The sequence below is a fragment of the Saimiri boliviensis genome, chromosome 5 (assembly GCF_048565385.1).
Source record: "Saimiri boliviensis isolate mSaiBol1 chromosome 5, mSaiBol1.pri, whole genome shotgun sequence".
Lineage (NCBI taxonomy): Eukaryota > Metazoa > Chordata > Mammalia > Primates > Cebidae > Saimiri > Saimiri boliviensis.
Window position 1 is genome coordinate 624,819 of NC_133453.1, and position 19,454 is coordinate 644,272.

General features: G+C 44.5%; 1 protein-coding gene across 12 annotated transcripts in view; it reads right to left on the reverse strand.

Moving 5' to 3' along the window:
• Positions 1-19,454, reverse strand: part of FARP2 (FERM, ARH/RhoGEF and pleckstrin domain protein 2) — a 145,325-nt gene that overhangs the window by 69,749 nt on the left and 56,122 nt on the right. For all 12 annotated transcript variants that reach the window (XM_039469883.2, XM_074398718.1, XM_074398714.1 and 9 more), the window contains 3 exons: positions 16,254-16,351; positions 12,110-12,224; positions 7,028-7,175 (listed from right to left, as the gene is read on the reverse strand). In XM_039469883.2, the coding sequence (XP_039325817.2) occupies positions 7,028-7,175; positions 12,110-12,224; positions 16,254-16,351 (361 nt within the window). The remainder of the gene's footprint in view (positions 1-7,027; positions 7,176-12,109; positions 12,225-16,253; positions 16,352-19,454) is intronic.

Genomic DNA, 19,454 nt, shown 5'->3' on the forward strand with positions numbered 1-19,454 from the left:
AACCCAACCTTTCTCTCTGGCTGCCCTTAGCATTTTTTCCTTCATTTCAACCCTGGTGAATCTGATGATTATGTGCCTTTGTGTTAATCTTCTTGAGGAATATCTTTGTGGTGTTCTCTGTATTTCTTGGACTTGAATGTTAGTCTGCCTTGCTAGGTTTGGGAAGTTCTCATGGAAAATATCCTGAAGAGTGTTTTCCAGCTTGGATTCATTCTCTCTGTCACATTCAGGTACACCTATCAAATGCAGAGTGGGTATTTTCACATAATCCCATATTTCTTGGAGGCTTTGTTCATTTCTTTTCACTTTTTCTCTAATCCTGCCTTCTCGTTTTATTTCATTGAGTTGATCTTCAATCTCTGATATCCTTTCTTTTGCTTGGTCGATTCAGGTATTGAAACTTGTGTATGTTTCGCAAAGTTCTCGTGTTGTGTTTTTCAGCTCCATCAATTCATTTATCGTTTATTCTTTTCTAAGCTGTTTATTCTAATTAGTATTTTGTCAAACCTTTTTTCAAGGTTCTTAGTTTCTTTGCATTGGGTTAGAACATTTTCTTTTAGCTTAGAGAAGTTTACCATTACCCACTTTCTGAAGCCTATTGTCAATTCATCAGATTCATTCTCCATCCAGCCTTGTTCTCTTGCTGGTGAGGAGTTGTGATCCCTTGGAGGAGGAGAGGCATTCTGGTTTTGGGTGTTTTCATCCTTTTTGTGCTGGTTTCTTCCCATCTTTGTGGATTTATCTACCTGTGGTCTTTGAAGTTGTTGACTTTTGGATGGGGTCTCTGAGTAGACATCCTTTTTGCTGATGAAATTATTTCTGTTTTTTAGTTTTTCTTCTAACAGTCAGGTTCCTCTGCTTTAGGACTGTTGGAGGTCCATCCCAGTCCCTGCTTGCCTGGGGATCACCTGCAGTGACTGCAGAACAGTAAGGGCTGCTGCCAGTTTCTTCTTCTGTTACCTTTGTCCCAGAAGGTTCCTCGCCAGATATCAGCCTGAACTCTCCCTTATGAGGTGTCTTTTTGGATATTCAGGGATCGGGGAGCTGCCTGAGGAGACAGTCTGTCCCTTATAGGAGCCGAAGTGCTGAGCTATGAGCTACGTGGTTCCTTTCAGAGCTGCTGGGCAGGTACATTTAAGTCTGCTGCAGCGGAGCTCATAACCACCTTTTCCCCCCAGGTGCTCTGTCCTGAGAAGGTGAGGCTTTAGAAGGTGGGTATAAGTTCTTGATGTGCTGCTTCCTTTTTCAGAGATGCCCTGCCCAGCAAGGAGGTAGCCTAGTTACAGTCTGCCAGCAGAAGCATTGCTGAGCTGCCACGGGCTCTGCCCAGTAACTGTGTGAAGTTCCTTGCAGTTTTGTTTATAAAAGATATAGTTAGAACTGCCTCAGTAATGGCAGACTGTCTCCGCAATGGTGGACTGCCTTGGTAATGGCGGACTGCCTCAGTAATGGCACACTGCCTTGGTAACGGTGGATGCCCTTCCCCCCACAGAGCTGGACAGTCCTGGGTCCAGCTGTGCTTGCTGTGAAACTCTCAATCCAGAGCATTTGATTGCTGGTCTTTGTGGGGGTGGGACCTGCTAAGCCAGATCACCTGGCTCCCTGTTTCAGCGCCCTCTTTTTCAGTTGAATGGGTGACTCTGTCTCACAGGTATGCCAGGCACCAGATGAAACAGCACCCAGATATGTGTGAGTTTTTGTGCAGAGACCTGCTGCACTGGCTAAAACAGCTGTGCTGAAGACTCGTGGCACTTTTCCACCTGGGAATCTCCTAGTCTGCGGGCAGTAAAAATTTGTTTGGAAATGTGGTGATCACTCACCCTCTGCATTCTTACTGGGAACTGAACTCCAGAGCTATTCCTATTTGGCCATCTTGGATGGTCCTCTTCTATTTTTTTCTATTCTTGTCTGCCTATTTCTGAACGATAGTCTTCAAAGCTTTAAGATTCTTTCCTCTGCTTGACCTATTCTGCTATTGATACTTGTGATTGCAATGTGAAGTTCTTGTGTTGTGTTTTTTCAGCTCCATCAAGTCAGTTATTTTTCTCTCAAAACTGGCCATAAGCTCCTGTATTGTTTTAATCATGGTTCTTAGCTTCCTTGCACTGGGATACAACATGCTCCTTTAGCTAAGCAAAGTTCATTACTACCCACCTTCTGAAGCCTGGTTCTGTCAATAAAGCCGTCTCAGCCTCAGCCCATCTCTGTTCCCTTGTTGGAGAGGTGTTGTGGTCATTTGGAGGAGAAGAGGCACTCTAATATTTTGAGTTTTCAGCATTTTTTGTGTTGACGTTCTCATCTCTGTGGGCTTATCAACCTTTGATATTTGAAGTTGCTGACCTCGGAATGGGTTTTTTATGTTAATGCTGTTGTTTTCTGTTTTATTTTTTTTTGATACAGGGTCTCACTTTGTTGCCCAAGGTGGAGTGCAGTGGCATGATCTCAGCTCACTGTAACCTCTGCCTCCCAGGTTTAAACAGTTCTCCTTCCTCAGCCTCCCTAGTAGCTGGGACTACAGGCACCTGCCACTGTGCCCAGCTTATTTTTTATTTTTAGTAGAGATGGGGTTTCACCATGTTGGACAGGCTGCTCTCGAACTCCTGACCTCAGGTGTTCTGCCTGCTTCAGTCTCCCAACAGTGCTGGGATTCCACGTATGTGTTGTTTTTTGAGACAGTGTCACTCTGTTGCCCAGGCTGGAGTGCAGTGGTGCGATCTCAGCTCATTGCAACCTCTGCCTCCCGGGTTCAATTGATTCTCCTGCCTCAGCCTCCTAAATAGCTGGGACTACAGGTGTCCGCCACCACAACCAGCTAGTTTTTGCTTTTTTTTTTTTTTTTGAGACGGAGTTTCGCTCTTGTTACCCAGGCTGGAGTGCAACGGCGTGATCTCCGCTCATCGCAACCTCTGCCTCCTGGGTTCAGGCAAGTCTCCTGCCTCAGCCTCCTGAGTAGCTGGGATTACAGGCATGTGCCACCATGCCCAGCTAATTTTTTGTATTTTTAGTAGAGACGGGGTTTCACCATGTTGACCAGGATGATCTCGATCTCTTGACCTCGTGATCCACCCGCCTCGGCCTCCCAAAGTGCTGGGATTACAGGCTTGAGCCACCGCACCCGGCCAATTTTTGCATTTCTAGTAGAGATGGGGTTTCATCATGTTGGCCAGGCTGCTCTTGAACTCCTGACCTCAAGTGATCTGCCCACCTCAGCCTCCGAAAGTGCTGGGATTACAGGTGTGAGCCACTGTGCCTAGTCTTGTTATTTTTCTTTTACTGGTCAGGCCACTTTACTGTAGGGCTGCTGCAGTTTGCTGCTCCATACCCTAGTTGCCTCAGTTTTTCCTGTACCTGGAGGTGTCACCAGCAAAGCCTATGAAACAGAAAAGATGGCAGCCAGCTTCTTCTAAAAGCTCCATCCCAGGGGGGCACTGACTTGTGGCTGTCCCAAATGTACCTGTAGGAGGTGACTGGAGACCCTGGTTGGGAGGTCTCACCTAGTCGGGAGGAACAGGGTCAGGGACCCACTTAAAGAAGTAGGCTGGCCGCTTTTTGTAGAGCAGGTATGCTATATTTGGGGGAACTCTTTCTTGTCCAGACTGTTTATGTTCTCCAAAGCCAACAGGCTGAAATGGCTGAGTCAACCAAACTAGAGATGGTGGCTGCTCCACCTACTGGGAAATCAGATTCATTGCAGGCAGATTCCAGCCTGCTGCTGTTGGCTGGCTAGAATTCTAAGCCAGTGGGTCTTAACTTTTGAAGTGCTGAGGAAGTGGGGCCCACAGAATGACACTGGCTCCCTGGATTCATCATCCCCCTTCCTAGGGATTTGTACACACAGATTTCCTGCCTTGCTGGGGGTCCTGGGGCTGAAGTACGTAAAACTCCTGGGTCTCTGTGTGTGCCTCAGTGGCTGCTCTGCCAAGACTGAACACAGCTCTGTGTATTGGAACCAAGGCCCTAGTGGCATGGGCTCACAAGGGGATCCTGATCCGTGGGTTGCAAAGATCTGTGGGAGAAGTGTGGTTTCCTGGGCAAGATTGCACGATCACTCACCATTTCCCTTGGCTGGGGGTGGGGGTTCCTATGGCTCTGTGCTGCTCCTGGGTGGGCCATCGACCCCCACCCTCACTTTTCTTCATTCTCTGTGGGTTGAGTTGTTTGCCTAGTTAGTTCCAGTGTAAGAACCTGAATATGTCAGTTGAAGATGAATTCACTCAACCCTTTTTCATTCCTCTCCGTCAGTGCCGTGGACCTCAGCTGCTCTAATCAGCCATCTTGGATCTTCCTATATTACAATTTTAAATAACTGCGCTTAGAACTGAGGCTGCCATACCTCTGTGGATGATGGAGATGAAATCGTGGAGCCCAAGGTCTGCTGAGGTTGGGTTCCTGTTGTTGCATGTGAGGCCAGGCCCTAAACCTGCTAAAAAGTAGCAGTACATCAGCCAGAACAACTCTTTGGGACAAAGAGGTTGATGACCCCTGCCTGGCATGTGGACCAGGTAGGCAACACAGGGTGGGGATCAACTAGGGGAGCCTATTTTTAAAATCTGCAAATGTTTGTATGTTCTCCATTTATTTCTGTCGTGGAATCCTGCTCATTTCATAGATGTAGTGTTTTATTTCTGTGAGGGTTTTGTGGCAATATAATACAGTAATACATTCACAAGGCTCAAATTCTGAAGGTTCAAAAATGATTCCATGGTGCAAGTCTCCCTCTCAGCCCTGTTCCAAAGCCTGCCAGCTTGGCCACCCTTCCCTGGGGCCATTAATGTCACCAGTTCATTTTGTAGTGTGTAATATCGTGCACATATAATTTTCTCTCTTTCCCCCACAAGCAGTAACTACTATACACAGTTTTGAATCTTTTTCCATGTAATGATACATCGTGAAGGATGTCTCACTGGAACATAAAGAGCTGCTTCCGTGTTTGTACAGTTGCTCAATATTCTGTTTATGTGGATGCACCACTATTTATTTAGCTGGCTTTTATTTATTTATTTAGAGACAGGGTCTCACTCCAGGTGCCCTGGCTGTAGTGTAGTGGCAATATCCTGGCTCACTGTAGCCTCGACCTCCTGGGCTCAGGTGATTCTCCCACCTCAGCCTCCTGAGTAGGTGGGAATACAGGTACACGCCACTATATTCGATGAATTTTTGGTATTTTTAGTAGATAGGAGGTTTCTCCATGTTGCTCAGGCTGATCTCAAACTCCTGGACTCAAGTAATCTGCCATCCTCAGTCTCCCAAATTGCAGAGATTACAGGTGTGAACCACCGTGACAGGCTATTTACTGGCTTTCTAGTTAATTCCCAAAATTTTACTATTACAAACAAGGATAACATAAAAAAAAATTACAAGATAAAATTTTACATTTTTGATAAAGGAGCATTGCTATTTCTCACGAGCATGAACTGTGACCCCTTTCTGGGGCTCCTGAGGACATGCTGGCTTGCACTGCAGCTTTGCTGCTCTAGGCTGTGAAATTTCGGCCTTTCCCACTCTGCAAAGTCAGGTCCCACTCACTGACTCATTTCCCAGCTTCCAGATATTGCTGATGTCCCTCATCCTTTGTGGGCTCTTTTCCCATTCTTTGTTCTTATGGATTTAAATGTTTAAAAAATTCCTTCACTGTCATTGTGTTCAGGGTTTTGAGGGAATAAAAATAAATACATGTATTCAGTCTGCTATCGTCAATGTGAAGTTTCTAATCCTTTGCTTTTACAACGTCTATAGGTTGTATTGTTTGTTTTTTTCTGGAAATGTGGCAATGGCTCAGTTTGGATATGAGGTTTTCATCTTTGTGCTATAGGGGACCACTTATCAGCAGATGTAGGCAGGGGACACTCGGACCCTCCATTTGAAGGCATGGATTGCTAAGGTTAGTCTCTAGCAGATTTTTATTTTTCTCTAATCACATTTAGTACAAAATGTAACACAATATCTAAGTTCAAAATTAACTTTTTTCTGACAGGAAATTGAAACTTGATGGATGGCTAGGTTAAAAAAATAAAGGAAAAGAAAACAATAATAAACATGGCTTGATGAAGGAGGTCTGAATTAGATCAAGCCCTTTGATGGTTACAGGTTAAAACAAGCTCACAAAGAAACAGCAGGTCATACAGGCAACAGGTTCCCAGACTGCAAGAGTGACAATTCCCACAACATTCGGCATTAAGGAGACCTTTTCAGGATTACCACAGTCTATCAGAGGTGCAAAATTTTACAAGGGCCAGTGACTAGAGTGCTCCCAAAAGGAGGGGACCAGACAAGTTGGACATATTTAGCCTGGGTGACAGAGGACTTGGGGAGCCCCAACAAGAGTTTTCAGATATGTGAAGGGCCTGAATAAGGAGAAAAGCTCCTCGTACTCTGCACTAGCAGTCACTGTTTAGCTTCCTGGACATCACAAACCCCAGTACACACACACATAACCACAAAGAACTGAGCAGGCCGTGATCACCGTTCATGTAATTATTAACCTATGCATCACAACTAATACAGACACCTCAGAAGACAACACTGACTCTTATCACAAGCAATCCCTCTGATACTTTCTATTTTGTTTACTTAAATGATGACTGTGACCCACTATAAAGCACTCACAGTCCGGCACAGATCACACCCACAGCACAGAGACTCCTCCACTGGAAAAAAAAATGGGGTTGTGGTTTAGGATTCTAAGGGGATAGAGAGAATCCCAGGAGAGAATGGGAGGTCCCAGAGGGCAGTGGACAGCCCTGGTGGGGCAGGAGGCAGTGGGGAATCCAGGGAGGCAGGAGGCAGTCCCAAGAAGCAGTGAGCTCCATGATATGGAGGATATTCACACTTGTGTCAGAGAAGAATAAGAGAACAATTTTCCCACCAAGTAAGAGGTTGGATCAGATGACATGCAAAGCCCCTCTTCTGAATCCAGGACCTTACTCATCAGGACAAAAATTCACCAGCATGTATAAAAACAAACCCTACCAGGTTGCAGAATACCTCCGCTGCCCTGTCCTCACCCCTCCCTTCCCCACTGGCCTACCTGGAACACAAGTACACCCATGTGGGAAACTGCCAGTTGAATCTTGGTTCCTTCCCTGTCAGAAGCCATGTGGAATCTGATGCCATACATTTCCAACTTTCGGGCAATTTCAAGCACCTGGAAATCCGACTCAGCAGGTGTCTGGCCCCTGTAATGAAAAATGGTAGAATCATACCACTACAAACACTTGATCTCTAAAAGAGCCAAAATGCATTATAGAAGTGACCAGGAAAACAAAATGAAACAACAATAAAGGCTTTGTGTGTTTAGAGGGCAGACTGCTCACTGTCTGGATGTTTCCCTGCCACAAAAACAACATACCACACTTAAAGGCCAAAGACACCCTCTATTTTCTTCCATTCTGTAACTACTTTGTAATGGGTGGAACACCTTCTTTGCATACACTACCTACTCAGCCCAACATTTGCTCGAGAGCGACAAGGTTACACACAAACACTATAGGCAGAGACAAATTTTAAATCAGAAGAAATACCACAGAGGGCTGATGCATTGGCTCACACCCGTAATCCCAGCACTTTGGGAGGCTGAGGTGGATGGATCACCTGAAGTCAGGAGTTTGAGACCAGCCTGGCCAAGATGGCGAAACCCCGTCTCTACTAAAAATACAAAAATTAGCTGGGCGTGGTGACAAGTGCCTGTAATCCCAGCTACTCAAGAGACTGAGGCAGGAGAACTGCTTGAACCCGCGAGCTGAAGCCTGCAGTGAGTTGAGATCGTGCCATTGCACTCTAGCCTAGGCAACAGAGCGAGACTCTGTCCCCTCCTCCCTCCCAAAAAAAGAAAAGACATACCATAGATAACACTAATATCTCATCACACTCGTTTTCTTTTTCATTGTATTATTATTATTATTATTATCATTATCATTTGAGATGGAGTCTTGCTCTGTCACCCAGGCTGGAGTGCAGTGGCACAATCTCAGCTCACTGCAACTTCCACCTCCCAGGTTCAAGCAGATTCTCCTGCCTTAGCCTCCCAAGTAGCTGGGATGACGTGTGTCACCACACCCAGTTAACTTTTTTTATTTTTAGTAGAGATGGGGTTTGCTATGCTGGCCAGGCTGGTCTCAAACTCTTGACCTCAGGTGATCTGCCCGCCTTGGCCACCCAAAGTGCTGACATTACAGCCATGAGCCGCTGCACTTGGCCAACATTTTTTCATTAAAAAAAAAATATATTTTTTTACCATCTGGAATACTTGTGCCTTATGAACCCGATTTATCATTCACTCACTCACTCACTCACTCACTCATTTAGAGACAGGGTCTCGCTCTGACACCCCGGTTGGAGTGTAGTGGCATCATCTTGGCTCACTGCAAGCTCTGCCTTCCAGGCTCGTGAGCCTTCCACCTCAGTCTCCTGAGTAGCTGAGACCACTGGCATGCACCACCACACCTGGCTAATTTTTTGTAGAGAGGGGTTTGCCACGTTGCCCAGGCTGGATGTGTACTCCTGGACTCAAACGATCCACTTGCCTTGGGCTCCCAAATTGCTGGGATTACAGGCATGACCCACTGTGCCTGGCTTTTTTCTGTGGTTTCAAAGATCCAAAAGCAATGTGATAAAGTCAAGAAAAACACTTTTTAAATATCCTGTTCAGTAATTATAAAGGTGTTTTCAGTGGATCATGAAAAAACCAACAGAATCATAACATAATGTAAGAAATGTATAATGATTAAAATAAAGGTACAATACGTCTTTTAAAAAAAACCTGAAGAACAAGATTAAAAGAAATATAAAGATGTGCAATGAAGCTGTGATGATTGTGACATATGCAGCCTCAAATGAACACAGTGAAGGCCTAAGATGTAGGGCAGAGCTTCCTGCTTCCTGGCCTACTCGGGAAGAGTTCAACTGTGTTCCTGTATGAAGCAGATCACATGACTCACCCTCCTCTTACTAGCTGTCTAGAGTTTTTAGCAGATACACACGCACATGTAAGCACATACACACACTTAAAATTTTCTTAATGGCAGGAAGGGGCCAAATCTTTTCATCTGCTTCTGTAACAGTGCAATGGCAAGTATACAATAGGTGCTTAATGAATATTTCTGAACAATAACAACACAGGAACACAGCTTGTTTAAATGGGCACATACTTTCATTCACTGATTGAAGTAATTAAGGTACTGGAGATTTGTTCAAATGTCTGACATCATTCCTACACAGAAATATCGACAAACATAGAGACGTTTATATGATATGATACATTAAAAGATGGTCACACTCATAGGCGGGTGTTGAACAATGAGAACACATGGACACAGGGAGGGGAACACTACACACTGGGGTCCGTTGGGGGGAAATGGGGGAGGGCCGGGGGTTGGGGAGGTGGGAAGAGACAGCATGGGGAGAAATGACAGATACAGGTGAGGGGAAGGAAGGCAGCAAACCACACTGCCATGTGTGTACCTATGCAACAATCTTGCATATTCTTCAAATGTACCCCCAAACCTAAAATGCAATTAAAAAAAAAAAACACCAGAAAAAAGAAAAAAAAAAAAGAGATTGTTACAAATAAGAAGGAAAAGTTCACTTTTAAGAAATCTCACTGAAAAAGCAGTAAATATGTGGGAAATAAACATTATTAAAGGGTTTCACTTTAACAAATATAAATAAAGATGCAGACACATAGGCACAAGCACATATGCATGCATATGTAACAGTATACAATGCACACAGGAACACACATTGGACACACATGAACATATGAGCCACAATGCATACACAGGAACACACGTAACATACATGCGTATGACCACACAGCCACACATGTGCACACAGGAACACACATATGCACACACACGCATGCATACACACATAACACACACCTGCCCTGAGGGTCCAGTTCTTTCTTATTCTACAGGCAGGCTTCTCAATGTAAGTGCCCAAAGATGCAAAGATGTTGTCACTGTCTCCTCACTGCACTTTCAGTGTGTTTGAACCTAGAATTCAACCTCAACACTCACTGAAGCTGCTGAAGGTGATGCACTGCCACACTGCCAAGCTCAGAAACCTGCTCCTGTGCCTACCTCCCCAGGCCTGGTGGGAAGCCACCACACAAGAGGCTGTGGCCACCATCCTAAAACATGCTCTCTTGGCACCTGTGCCCTCCCATGCTTCTGGCTGCTGAAGCCTCCTCCTTCACTCAGCCTCTCAATGTCAGCTCTTCAGGGGTTCATTCTGGGCTCTCCTCCCTTTCTGACCTGTATCTGCCCTCTGCCTACGTGACTTCACCCAGCACACAGGTTCACCCAGCCTACGTGCTGAGAACACTCTCCCCAGCATCCCAAACCCACCCGTCCACTAGGGACTATCCCTCAAGTTGAACAGTTTGCAGCACAATGCCCAATTCCCCCTCCCTTAAGCCCAGCCCCTGCTATGTGTCTCAGCAGGGAGGGACTGCCCCTAACACTAGAAATGCAAACTGAACTAGTGGTCGTTTCCTGCTGGGACAGCACACAACACTAGGAGAGGGCCCTTTGCTCTATGGGTCAAGGTCTAGATGTGACACTCAGAACAGCTGTACCTTCCTCGCTATCCTCCAGAATAATGGCAACCCAGAAGATGCTGGAAAGAGGCATAGCCAAGGGTACCAAGGAGGACAGGGCAGAAGCCCTACCATGCACTGCCCTGAAAGGAGGCCTCCTCAGGGTCAGACCAGGAGAATGGATGAGAAGCACCGACTTACACACCGTCACGTCCAAGATGGAGCTCTGCAAGCATGGTCTCACCGTATGTACGATGGGGTAAAGCAGTGCATGCCCTGCAGTGGGTTTGAGGACTACACACAAATGCCCGTAAGAGCTGTCCGTAATTGTTACCAAGGCACCTCTACTATCAGCTGGCACTTCTACCTCCAGCCCTTGAACCAAAACAGCCCATTCCATGCTGGAACCTCCCTCTCTTCCCTGCTTCCCCGCTTCCTTCCCAGGTTGCTGCTTTGCCTGGAATGCTTCCTCCTTCACTTTGTCCACCTAGGTCCTCCCCGAGCCTCTGTGAGCCTCCCTGTGGCCTTCTTTCAGCTCACAGTGTATGAGCAATGCTCCTGCTACACTGTCCACATTCTCATGTGTAGGAACGGATTTGTCTATCTCATGACTGCCATGCTGCTGGGCACACAAAAGGCACTCCCCTGCACACCCATGAGATCCTCCACGCTGGGGGTGGTGAGATGCATGAAACGCACAGTCTCACGGGTTAAGGTCAGATCTGTACAGGCAGGCGTCTCCGTCTGTGCTGCTCAAACCAGCTCCCCAGCACTGACAGCAGTGGTGGATGCATCGCTGGCACTCGTACTTTGAAGATGCGAAAGCGCAGCTGCTAGCAGATCCCAGTAGAGCATTAACGACCCACATGAACACACATGATCTGACAAACTCATATCTCAACAGGATGTGTCACAAAGGCAAGGCTAAGTCCTCCAGACTGACTTTCACCAGCTCAGTGCTCCCTTTGGTGACTAAAGCTCCCAGCCATCTGGGCCAGAGCCCACATCCCTTTCCCATACTATTCTTCAATCCTTTTTCCCTTAGCCCTTTCTCTAGGTCTCTCTCACTTCAATCCAGAAGAACCCGCCAGTGTCAAGTCTTAGAGAAATCAAAACAAGATGAGATGAAGGACATGGTGCCAGAGGATTCCCAATGCCCTGACACCGGTAGACACTGTTAGCCTCACACAGTCCCCTCCTCCTCCACTACAGCACAGTGTCTTCCCTGTAGAGGACCCTTTATGCCACGCTGCAGGGACAATGCAGCAGCTGAGACCCCTACAATAGCCACCCCATCCTGCTCACTAGTATACTCCTCCCCCAGGCCCTGGTATCTTTTCCAGCACCTTCTAAAGCAACACATTTTACAGGTGTGAAGGTGCTTCAGGCCAGGGCTGCAAGCTCTGTGTGTCTGCCAAGCTGCTTCTGGTGGCAGCTGCACATCCTGAGGCTGGGAGCAACAGTCATCATGTTAGAATCTTCCAGAAGTCAGGACAACAGTCTTTTCTCATTACACACTCTTTAGTCATTACTGTGGTGACAAGGTGCAGACAGACAATTGTGATGACTTACACGTGCTTCCGATGGAATTCTAGTATCTTCTCAAGGCAGCGCTGCTGGCCAGGCAGATACTCGTTGGCTTTGAGGTGCTCGCGGTCCAATGTTTCATCATAATCTCCTATTTCCGCTGAGATAAAAGTCAGTAATTCCAAGTTTTAAATAAACTGCAAGCATTTATACATGTCAGTGCATACATTAAAAGTAAAAAAAAAAAAAAAAACTGTAGCAAAATAGCAAATAGCAAAAATTTGTAGCAAAATAATATATCCCTAAAAAAGCAAGGTTTTGTATTTTAGTTTTCCAAATATTTGATGCTGTTAAAAAGCAAATATAATGGGAAATAAAGAGGATTTCTTGAAGAACAAAGGCCTGATGAGTAACTCCAGGGAGGCAAACAATGAATCATGAGTTTAATGTGTTCATTATTTTGAGACAAGGTCTCATTCTGTTGCTCAGGCTGGAGTGCAGTGGTGCAATAATCACTGCAGCCTCAACCTCCTGGGCTCAAGCAATCTGCCCGCCTCAACCTCCTAGGTAGCTGAGACTACAGGTATGCACCATAATGCTCAGATAATTTTTGTATTTTTTGTAGAGATGAGGTTTCGCCACATTGCCTAGGCTGGTCTCAAACTCCTGGACTTAAGCAACCCTCTTCCCTTGGCCTCTCAAATGTGCTGGGAGTACAGGTGTGAGCTACTGCACCTGGACTATTATTATTTTTAAACCACACCTTAAACATAAGTTGTCTCAAGATTATCATGACCAGAATGAAGTATTTATTTTAGGATAATGTATTTTACATTATTTTTTCCTTAGGCCTTCTCAAATTTCTTGATAACATTTCTTTCTAATTTCACGTATTTTAAGGCCACAATATCTTAATAACATAAAGTCCAATAATTTAAAGCAATATGCTTTTATTTTGAGACAATCTCATATTCACAGATCAGCTACAAGCACAGTACAGTTCTTCCTCCTTTGAGCCATTTGAGAGTGAGTTGCTAACATGTAACTTCCCGTACATCAGTATGGACTGCCTATAAACTAGGACATTTGATATGATTTGGCTGTGTCCCCACCCAAATCTCATCTGAATTGAACTCCCACAAGTCCCACACGTTGTAGGAGGGACCTGGTGGAGGTAACTGAATCATGGGGGCAGGTCTTCCCTGTGCTATTCTTGTGACAGAGAATCAGTCTCACTATCTGATCTGATGGTTTTATAAGGGGGAGTTTCCCTGCACAAGCTCTCTCTTGCTGTCACCATGTAAGAAGTGCCTTCTGCTTTCCACCATAATTGTACGGCCTCCCAGCCATGTGGAACTGTGAGTCCATTAAACCACGTTTTCTTTACAAATTACTCAGTCTCAGGTATGTCTTTATCAGTAGCATGAAAACGAACTAATACAGTAAATTGGTACCAGTAGAGTGAGGCACTACTGTAGATACATAAAAATGTGGAAGCTAATATGGAATTGGGTAACAGGCAGGGGCTGGAACAGTTTGGAGGGCTCAGAAGAAGAGAGGAAAATGTGGGAAACTTAGAACTTTCTAGAGACTTGTTGAATGTCTTTGCCCAAAATGCTGATAGTAATATGGACAATAAAGTACAGGCTGAGGTGGTTTCAGATGGAAATGAGAAACTTGTTGGGAATTGGAGCAAAGGCAACTCCTCTTATGTTTTAGCAAAGAGACTGGTGGTATTTTGCTCCTGCCCTAGAGACTTGTAGAACTTTAAACTTGAGAAAGATGATTTAGGGTATCTGGCAGAAGACATTTCTAAGCAGCACAGCATTCAAGAGGTGACTTGGGTGCTGTTAAAGGCATTCAGTTTTATAAGGGAAGCAGGGCATAAAAGTTTGGAAAATGTGCAGCCTGACAATGTGACAGAAAAGAATATCCCATTTTCTGAGGAGAAATCCAAGCCAGCTGCAGAAATTTGCATAAGCAACAAGGAGGTGAATGTTAAATCCAAAGACAATGGGGAAAATGTCTCCAGGGTATGTCAGAGGTCTTCATGGAAGAACCTCCCATCACAGGCCCAGAGGCCTAGAAGAAAAAATGGTTTTGTGGGCTGGGCCCAGGGCCCCTCTGCCGTGTGCAGTCTAGGCACTTGGTGCCCTGCGTCCCAGCCACTTCAGCCATGGCTGAAAGGGGCCAATGCAGAGCTCAGGCTGTAGTTTCAGAGGGTGTAAGCCTCAAGCTTTGGCAGTTTCCATGTGGTGTTGAGCCTCTGAGTGCACAAAAGTCAAGAACTGGGGTTTGGGAACCTCTGCCTATATTTCAGAGGATGTATGGAAATGCCTGGATGCCCAGGCAGAAGTTTGCTGCAGGAGCAGAGCCCTCATGGAGAAACTCTGTTAGGGCAGTATGGGAGGGAAATGTGGGGTCAGAGCCCCCACACAAAGTGCCCACTGGTGTCCCACCTAGTGGAGCTGTGAGAAGAGGACCACCATCCTCCAGACGCTAGAATGGATCCACTGACAGCTGGAAAAGCCACAGATGCTCAACGCCCGCCTGTGAAAGCGGCCAGGAGTGGTGAGCTTTGAGATTTGACTGCCCTGCTGGATTTCGGACTTGCCTGCGGCCTGTGGCCCTTTGTTTTGGCCCATTTCTCCCATTTGGAATGGCTGTATTTACCCAATACTTGTACCTTCACCGTATCTATGAAGTGACTAACTTGCTTTTGATTTTACAAGTTCATAGGTGGAAGGGACTTGCCTTGTCTCAGATGAAATGCTGGACTGTAGACTTCTGGGTTAATGCTGAGATGAGTTAAGACCTTGGGGGACTGTTAGGAAGGCAAGAATGGTTCTGAAACACGAGGACATGAGATTTGGGAGGAGCCAGGGTTGGAATTACATGGTTTGGCTGTGTCCCCGAGTAAATCTCATCTTGAATTGTAACTCCCACAGTCCCACATATTGTGAGAGGGACCCAGTGGGAAGTAACTGAAATCACAGGGGTGGGTCTTTTCTGTGCTGTTCTTGTAGCAGTGAATAAGTCTCATGAGATCTGACGGTTTTCTAAGAGGGATTTTCCCTGTACAAGCTCTCTCTTGCTGCCACCATGTACATCTTTATCAGCAGTGTGAAAACACACTAATACAATATTCTTACCTGCAGCCTCGTAAAACCACTCAGATCAGGAACAGGATATGATCTGAGGCTCCATCACAGATGTGGACACCAGTCATATTTTACCAACTGCCCAATTATGTTTTTTTTATAGCAAAAAGACCTGGTTCAGTCATACGTTGTATTTGCTGCCATGTGTCTACCTGAGAAACCTTTCAGCCAAATGAGTAAGAAACAAAGTCACTTTGAAAAATTTATTAATGATAATCAACACCCTGGTGGAGGGCAGCAAACCCGTAATAAAATTTACTTTCTGAAGAAAGTGTGTCTGGGGAAGGACGAAGGAAGCTGCAAATAACCTATATACTTATTAATTCCTAAAAATTTGTACGCTTTCTATATCGTATTTCCTGCATTCAAATTTCAGAAACATTAGTTCTGTGCCAGGAAGCTGTGGTCCCACCTCTAGTCCAGGAGCAATACAGGCATTTCTGTTTTTCTATTCCCACTGCTCGAGGCACAGCAAGGCCCCAGCAAGGCATGTACTCATTCCTCAGAACCTCCTCTTACAGTTCTCATGATTTATTTTTGAAGTAACTATAATTCTTCACACAGTTCTGAACCATCTTTTGATCTGTGTGAGATACTGAAGAAATATATTCTTTTTCCTTAATGGCTAATGCTTAACTAATCTGAGAGGACTCTAACTCTTATCCCAGTGAGGCCCTTTCCAGGATTTGCTGAGAGTTTGGTTTCTAGTCTGACTCCTAGACTGAAGATGCATTGCTGGTAAAATGCAAAAAGGCATAAAACCCAAAAGAAGGAATGTGGCTACACATTTTGACCTTGACCTGTTTGCTGGGTGGAAACTACTTGCTCCACAAGGGACTCCTCAAGGAGTTCCACTTTATAGAAGTTAATCTTTAGCTTATAAAGAATTTTGAAATTGAAACACCTCATTATACGGTCAGGCTCATTAACTAGACACGTGCATCAGCAACTAATTATAGTTATTCTGAGTGTGGGTATATCTGTGCCATGCTTAGTGTATGCTCCCCCACCAGTGGGGAGATACTCACACTGCAGAAGATGGGATGTGAGAAGGGCTGATGTGGTGTCAGCACAGGTCAAACGCTCTTCCAGCAGGTCCCTCTTAAGCTGCAAGGCAAACAAGTATCTAGAAGAGAGTACAAAATAAGACGGAGATCAACTCCAAACATTCTCTGAATGTAACATAGACACATCTTCACAGCAAGACAGCAAATGAGCCCTAGAAAGTGGCAGTGACCCAACAGCGAGCAAAATGCAAGGCCATCACAAAACAGCAAAGACACAAAAGGCCCTTCATGAAACAAACAGTCGCCATGCAAAGGTCAGATGACAAACCAACTCAGCAGACTGAGTCACACACATGGAGAGTGTGCAGAAAGTGCTGAACACGCTGAGGCACTCTGATGTGAATAAAAAGAAATTGGCTGGGTGTGGTGGCTCACGCCTGTAATCCTAGCACTTTGGGAGGCTGGGGCAGGTGGATCACCTGGGATCAGGAGTTTGAGACCAGCCTGACCAACACGGTGAAACCCTGTCTCTACTAAAAATGCAAAAATTAGCCGGGTGTGGTGGTACAGGCCTGTATTCCCAGCTACTCGGAGGCTGAGGCAGGAGAATTGCCTGAACCTGGGAGGCGGAGGTTGCAATGAGCTGAGATCATGCCACTGCACTCCAGGTTGGGCAACAAGAGTGAACTTCCATCTCGGAGTGGGGAGAAAAAAAAAAGAAATTAGCCTTTTCAGGCATACCACCTACTCGTATAATTACATATCTGTAGCCATACCTTCAAGGAGGAAGGTGACAAATTCACATTACTTCTGTTACCAACACAAAACTATGCTCACAATTTTGGACAAAACAGGAGAAATGTCCAACGAAAATACAGTTTAAAGCATGGCCGTGAAAGTTTAACAGATTGATAGAATCTGGTGTTGGTTAAGATCTGAGAAACAGGCATTTTGGAAAACTATTAGTGAGAATGTAATGAGAGAAGGCAACTGAAAATATTTCTATGTTCATTTATTCCACCAGCAAATAATTACTGAGCGTGAATTATGTTCTAGATACTGTTCTGGGAGCTGGAAATGCAATGGTAAGCAAGACCAACTCCCTTCCCCCAGTGGAATACATGCTCCAGTGCACACTATTCACATTTACTACATTCTCTTCAAATTCAGGATGTGCATACCCTTTAACACAGCAATTCCATTTCTACAAACTTTCCTACAGTAATATTGCCACAGTTCACAAAGCTATGCGAACAATGTTTCTTTGCAGCATTATAATGGAGAAAAATTGGAAATAAATACAGATGAATATGAGAATGATTAAATTACGTTACAGCCTAATTCAGTGTATTTCTATATACAACATGGAAAAATGTCCATGGCATGCTTAATAAGTGGGGGACACAAACCAACCTACAGTTCAAGATGTAACATTCGATACTGCTTTGTAACATCTGTAACTTCTTTAAAGTTCTTGTTTCTATGTGTTTATTGTACATCTCTGCTTTCATCTGAAGGATACATACTTATGTGGAGAGTAGAGTGGTAAGTAAGTGGAAACTTTTACTTTTGACTTATTTTGTTTACTTATTTTTTTGAGGCAGGATCTCATTCTGTTGCCCATGCTGGAGTGCAGTGGCGCTACCACAGCTCACTGCAGCCTTGACCTCCTGGGCTCACAGGATAATCCTGACTCAACCTCCAGAGTAGCTGGGACTACAGGTGTACACCACCATGTCTGGCTAATTTTTTGTAGAGAGGAAGTCTCCCCATGTTGCCTAGGCTGATCTTGAATTCCTGAGCTCAATCGATCCTCCCACCTTGGCCTCCCAAAGTGCTGGGATTACAGGTGTCAGCCACCATACCTGGCCCTTAGCTTTATTTGGGAAGAAAATTCTTTTACCATAAATATGCACCTTTTTACAAACAGAAAAAAGAATCTTCCACATAAATATGGGAGAGAAGGAAGTAACTATAACACCGAGTTACCAGCATGAGCCCTAAAACTTAAGACCCAGAATGATCCTGAATTAGGAAATGGAAAAATGATGTTATCCATCATTTTCAGGATATATATACCTGAAATATATATATATCTGAAAAAATATATATATATATACGTACACACTCATATATAATATATATATATACACACACACACACCCATATTTATTTATTTACTTATTTATTTAAAGATGATTCCCTCAAAAGAGTCTTTTTTTGGTAAATGTCAGGCATGCTATTAAGATCTATGATCACTCATGAAAATACTTTTTGCCATCTTCGGAGTTTAGTTTCCTAAACTAAACTTTAACAAGAGGCTGAACTAACGTGATCTCTTCATTTCCTTGTAGCTGACATTCTATGATTTCGTGTTGTTAAAATGGTATGCAAAAACCTTTAAAAAAGAGTTCATAAGACATCTATGATTTGTTTACGAATACACTTTTATCCAGAAGGCAAAAAAGTTATTCTGATACCACTGCAACACCACAGTTCTCCTTTATATCTAACCTGGGGTTTTCAGGTTATTCAACTATTCTTCATAATATAATTGATACGTGAACAAATATAAAAAATTCAAAGAAAAACCTCCCATAACCCTACTGTCCAGATGAAACAAATGTTAACATTTTCTTTTTTTTTTTTTTTTTTTAAGATGGAGTTTCATTCTTGTCGCCCAGGCTGGAGTGCAATGGCGCAATCTCAGCTCACTGCAACCTCTGCCTCCTGGGTTCAACAGATTCTCCTGCCTCAGATTCCCAATTAGCTGGGATTACCGGCGCTCACCACCATACCTGGCTAATTTTCTTTAGCTGGGTTTTGCCATGTTGGCCAGGGAGGTATTGAACTCCTAACCTGAGGTGATCCACCCGCCTCAGTCAAAGAGTTGGGATTACAGATGTGAGCCATGGCACCCTGCCATCTTTAGATCATTCCTACGAAGAATCAATCTTGAATTCAAAAGAGTAGCACAAAAGAAGTGACCAAAAATATTTCTGCTCCATAAATTCTTAAGGACTAACACACTGAGTACTTCTACCAATTAAGTGTATTTTGTTGATAAATAAGTATACATAAGCAGAATCCCTGAGAACCTTATTAACATGCATAAATCTATGTTCATCTGGAAAACATAAGTTCAAAATGACCCTAACATCCCATTCTATTTTTTATTCTCAAATTTGTACCATAATTCTTACACTGAAGTCTTATTCACAT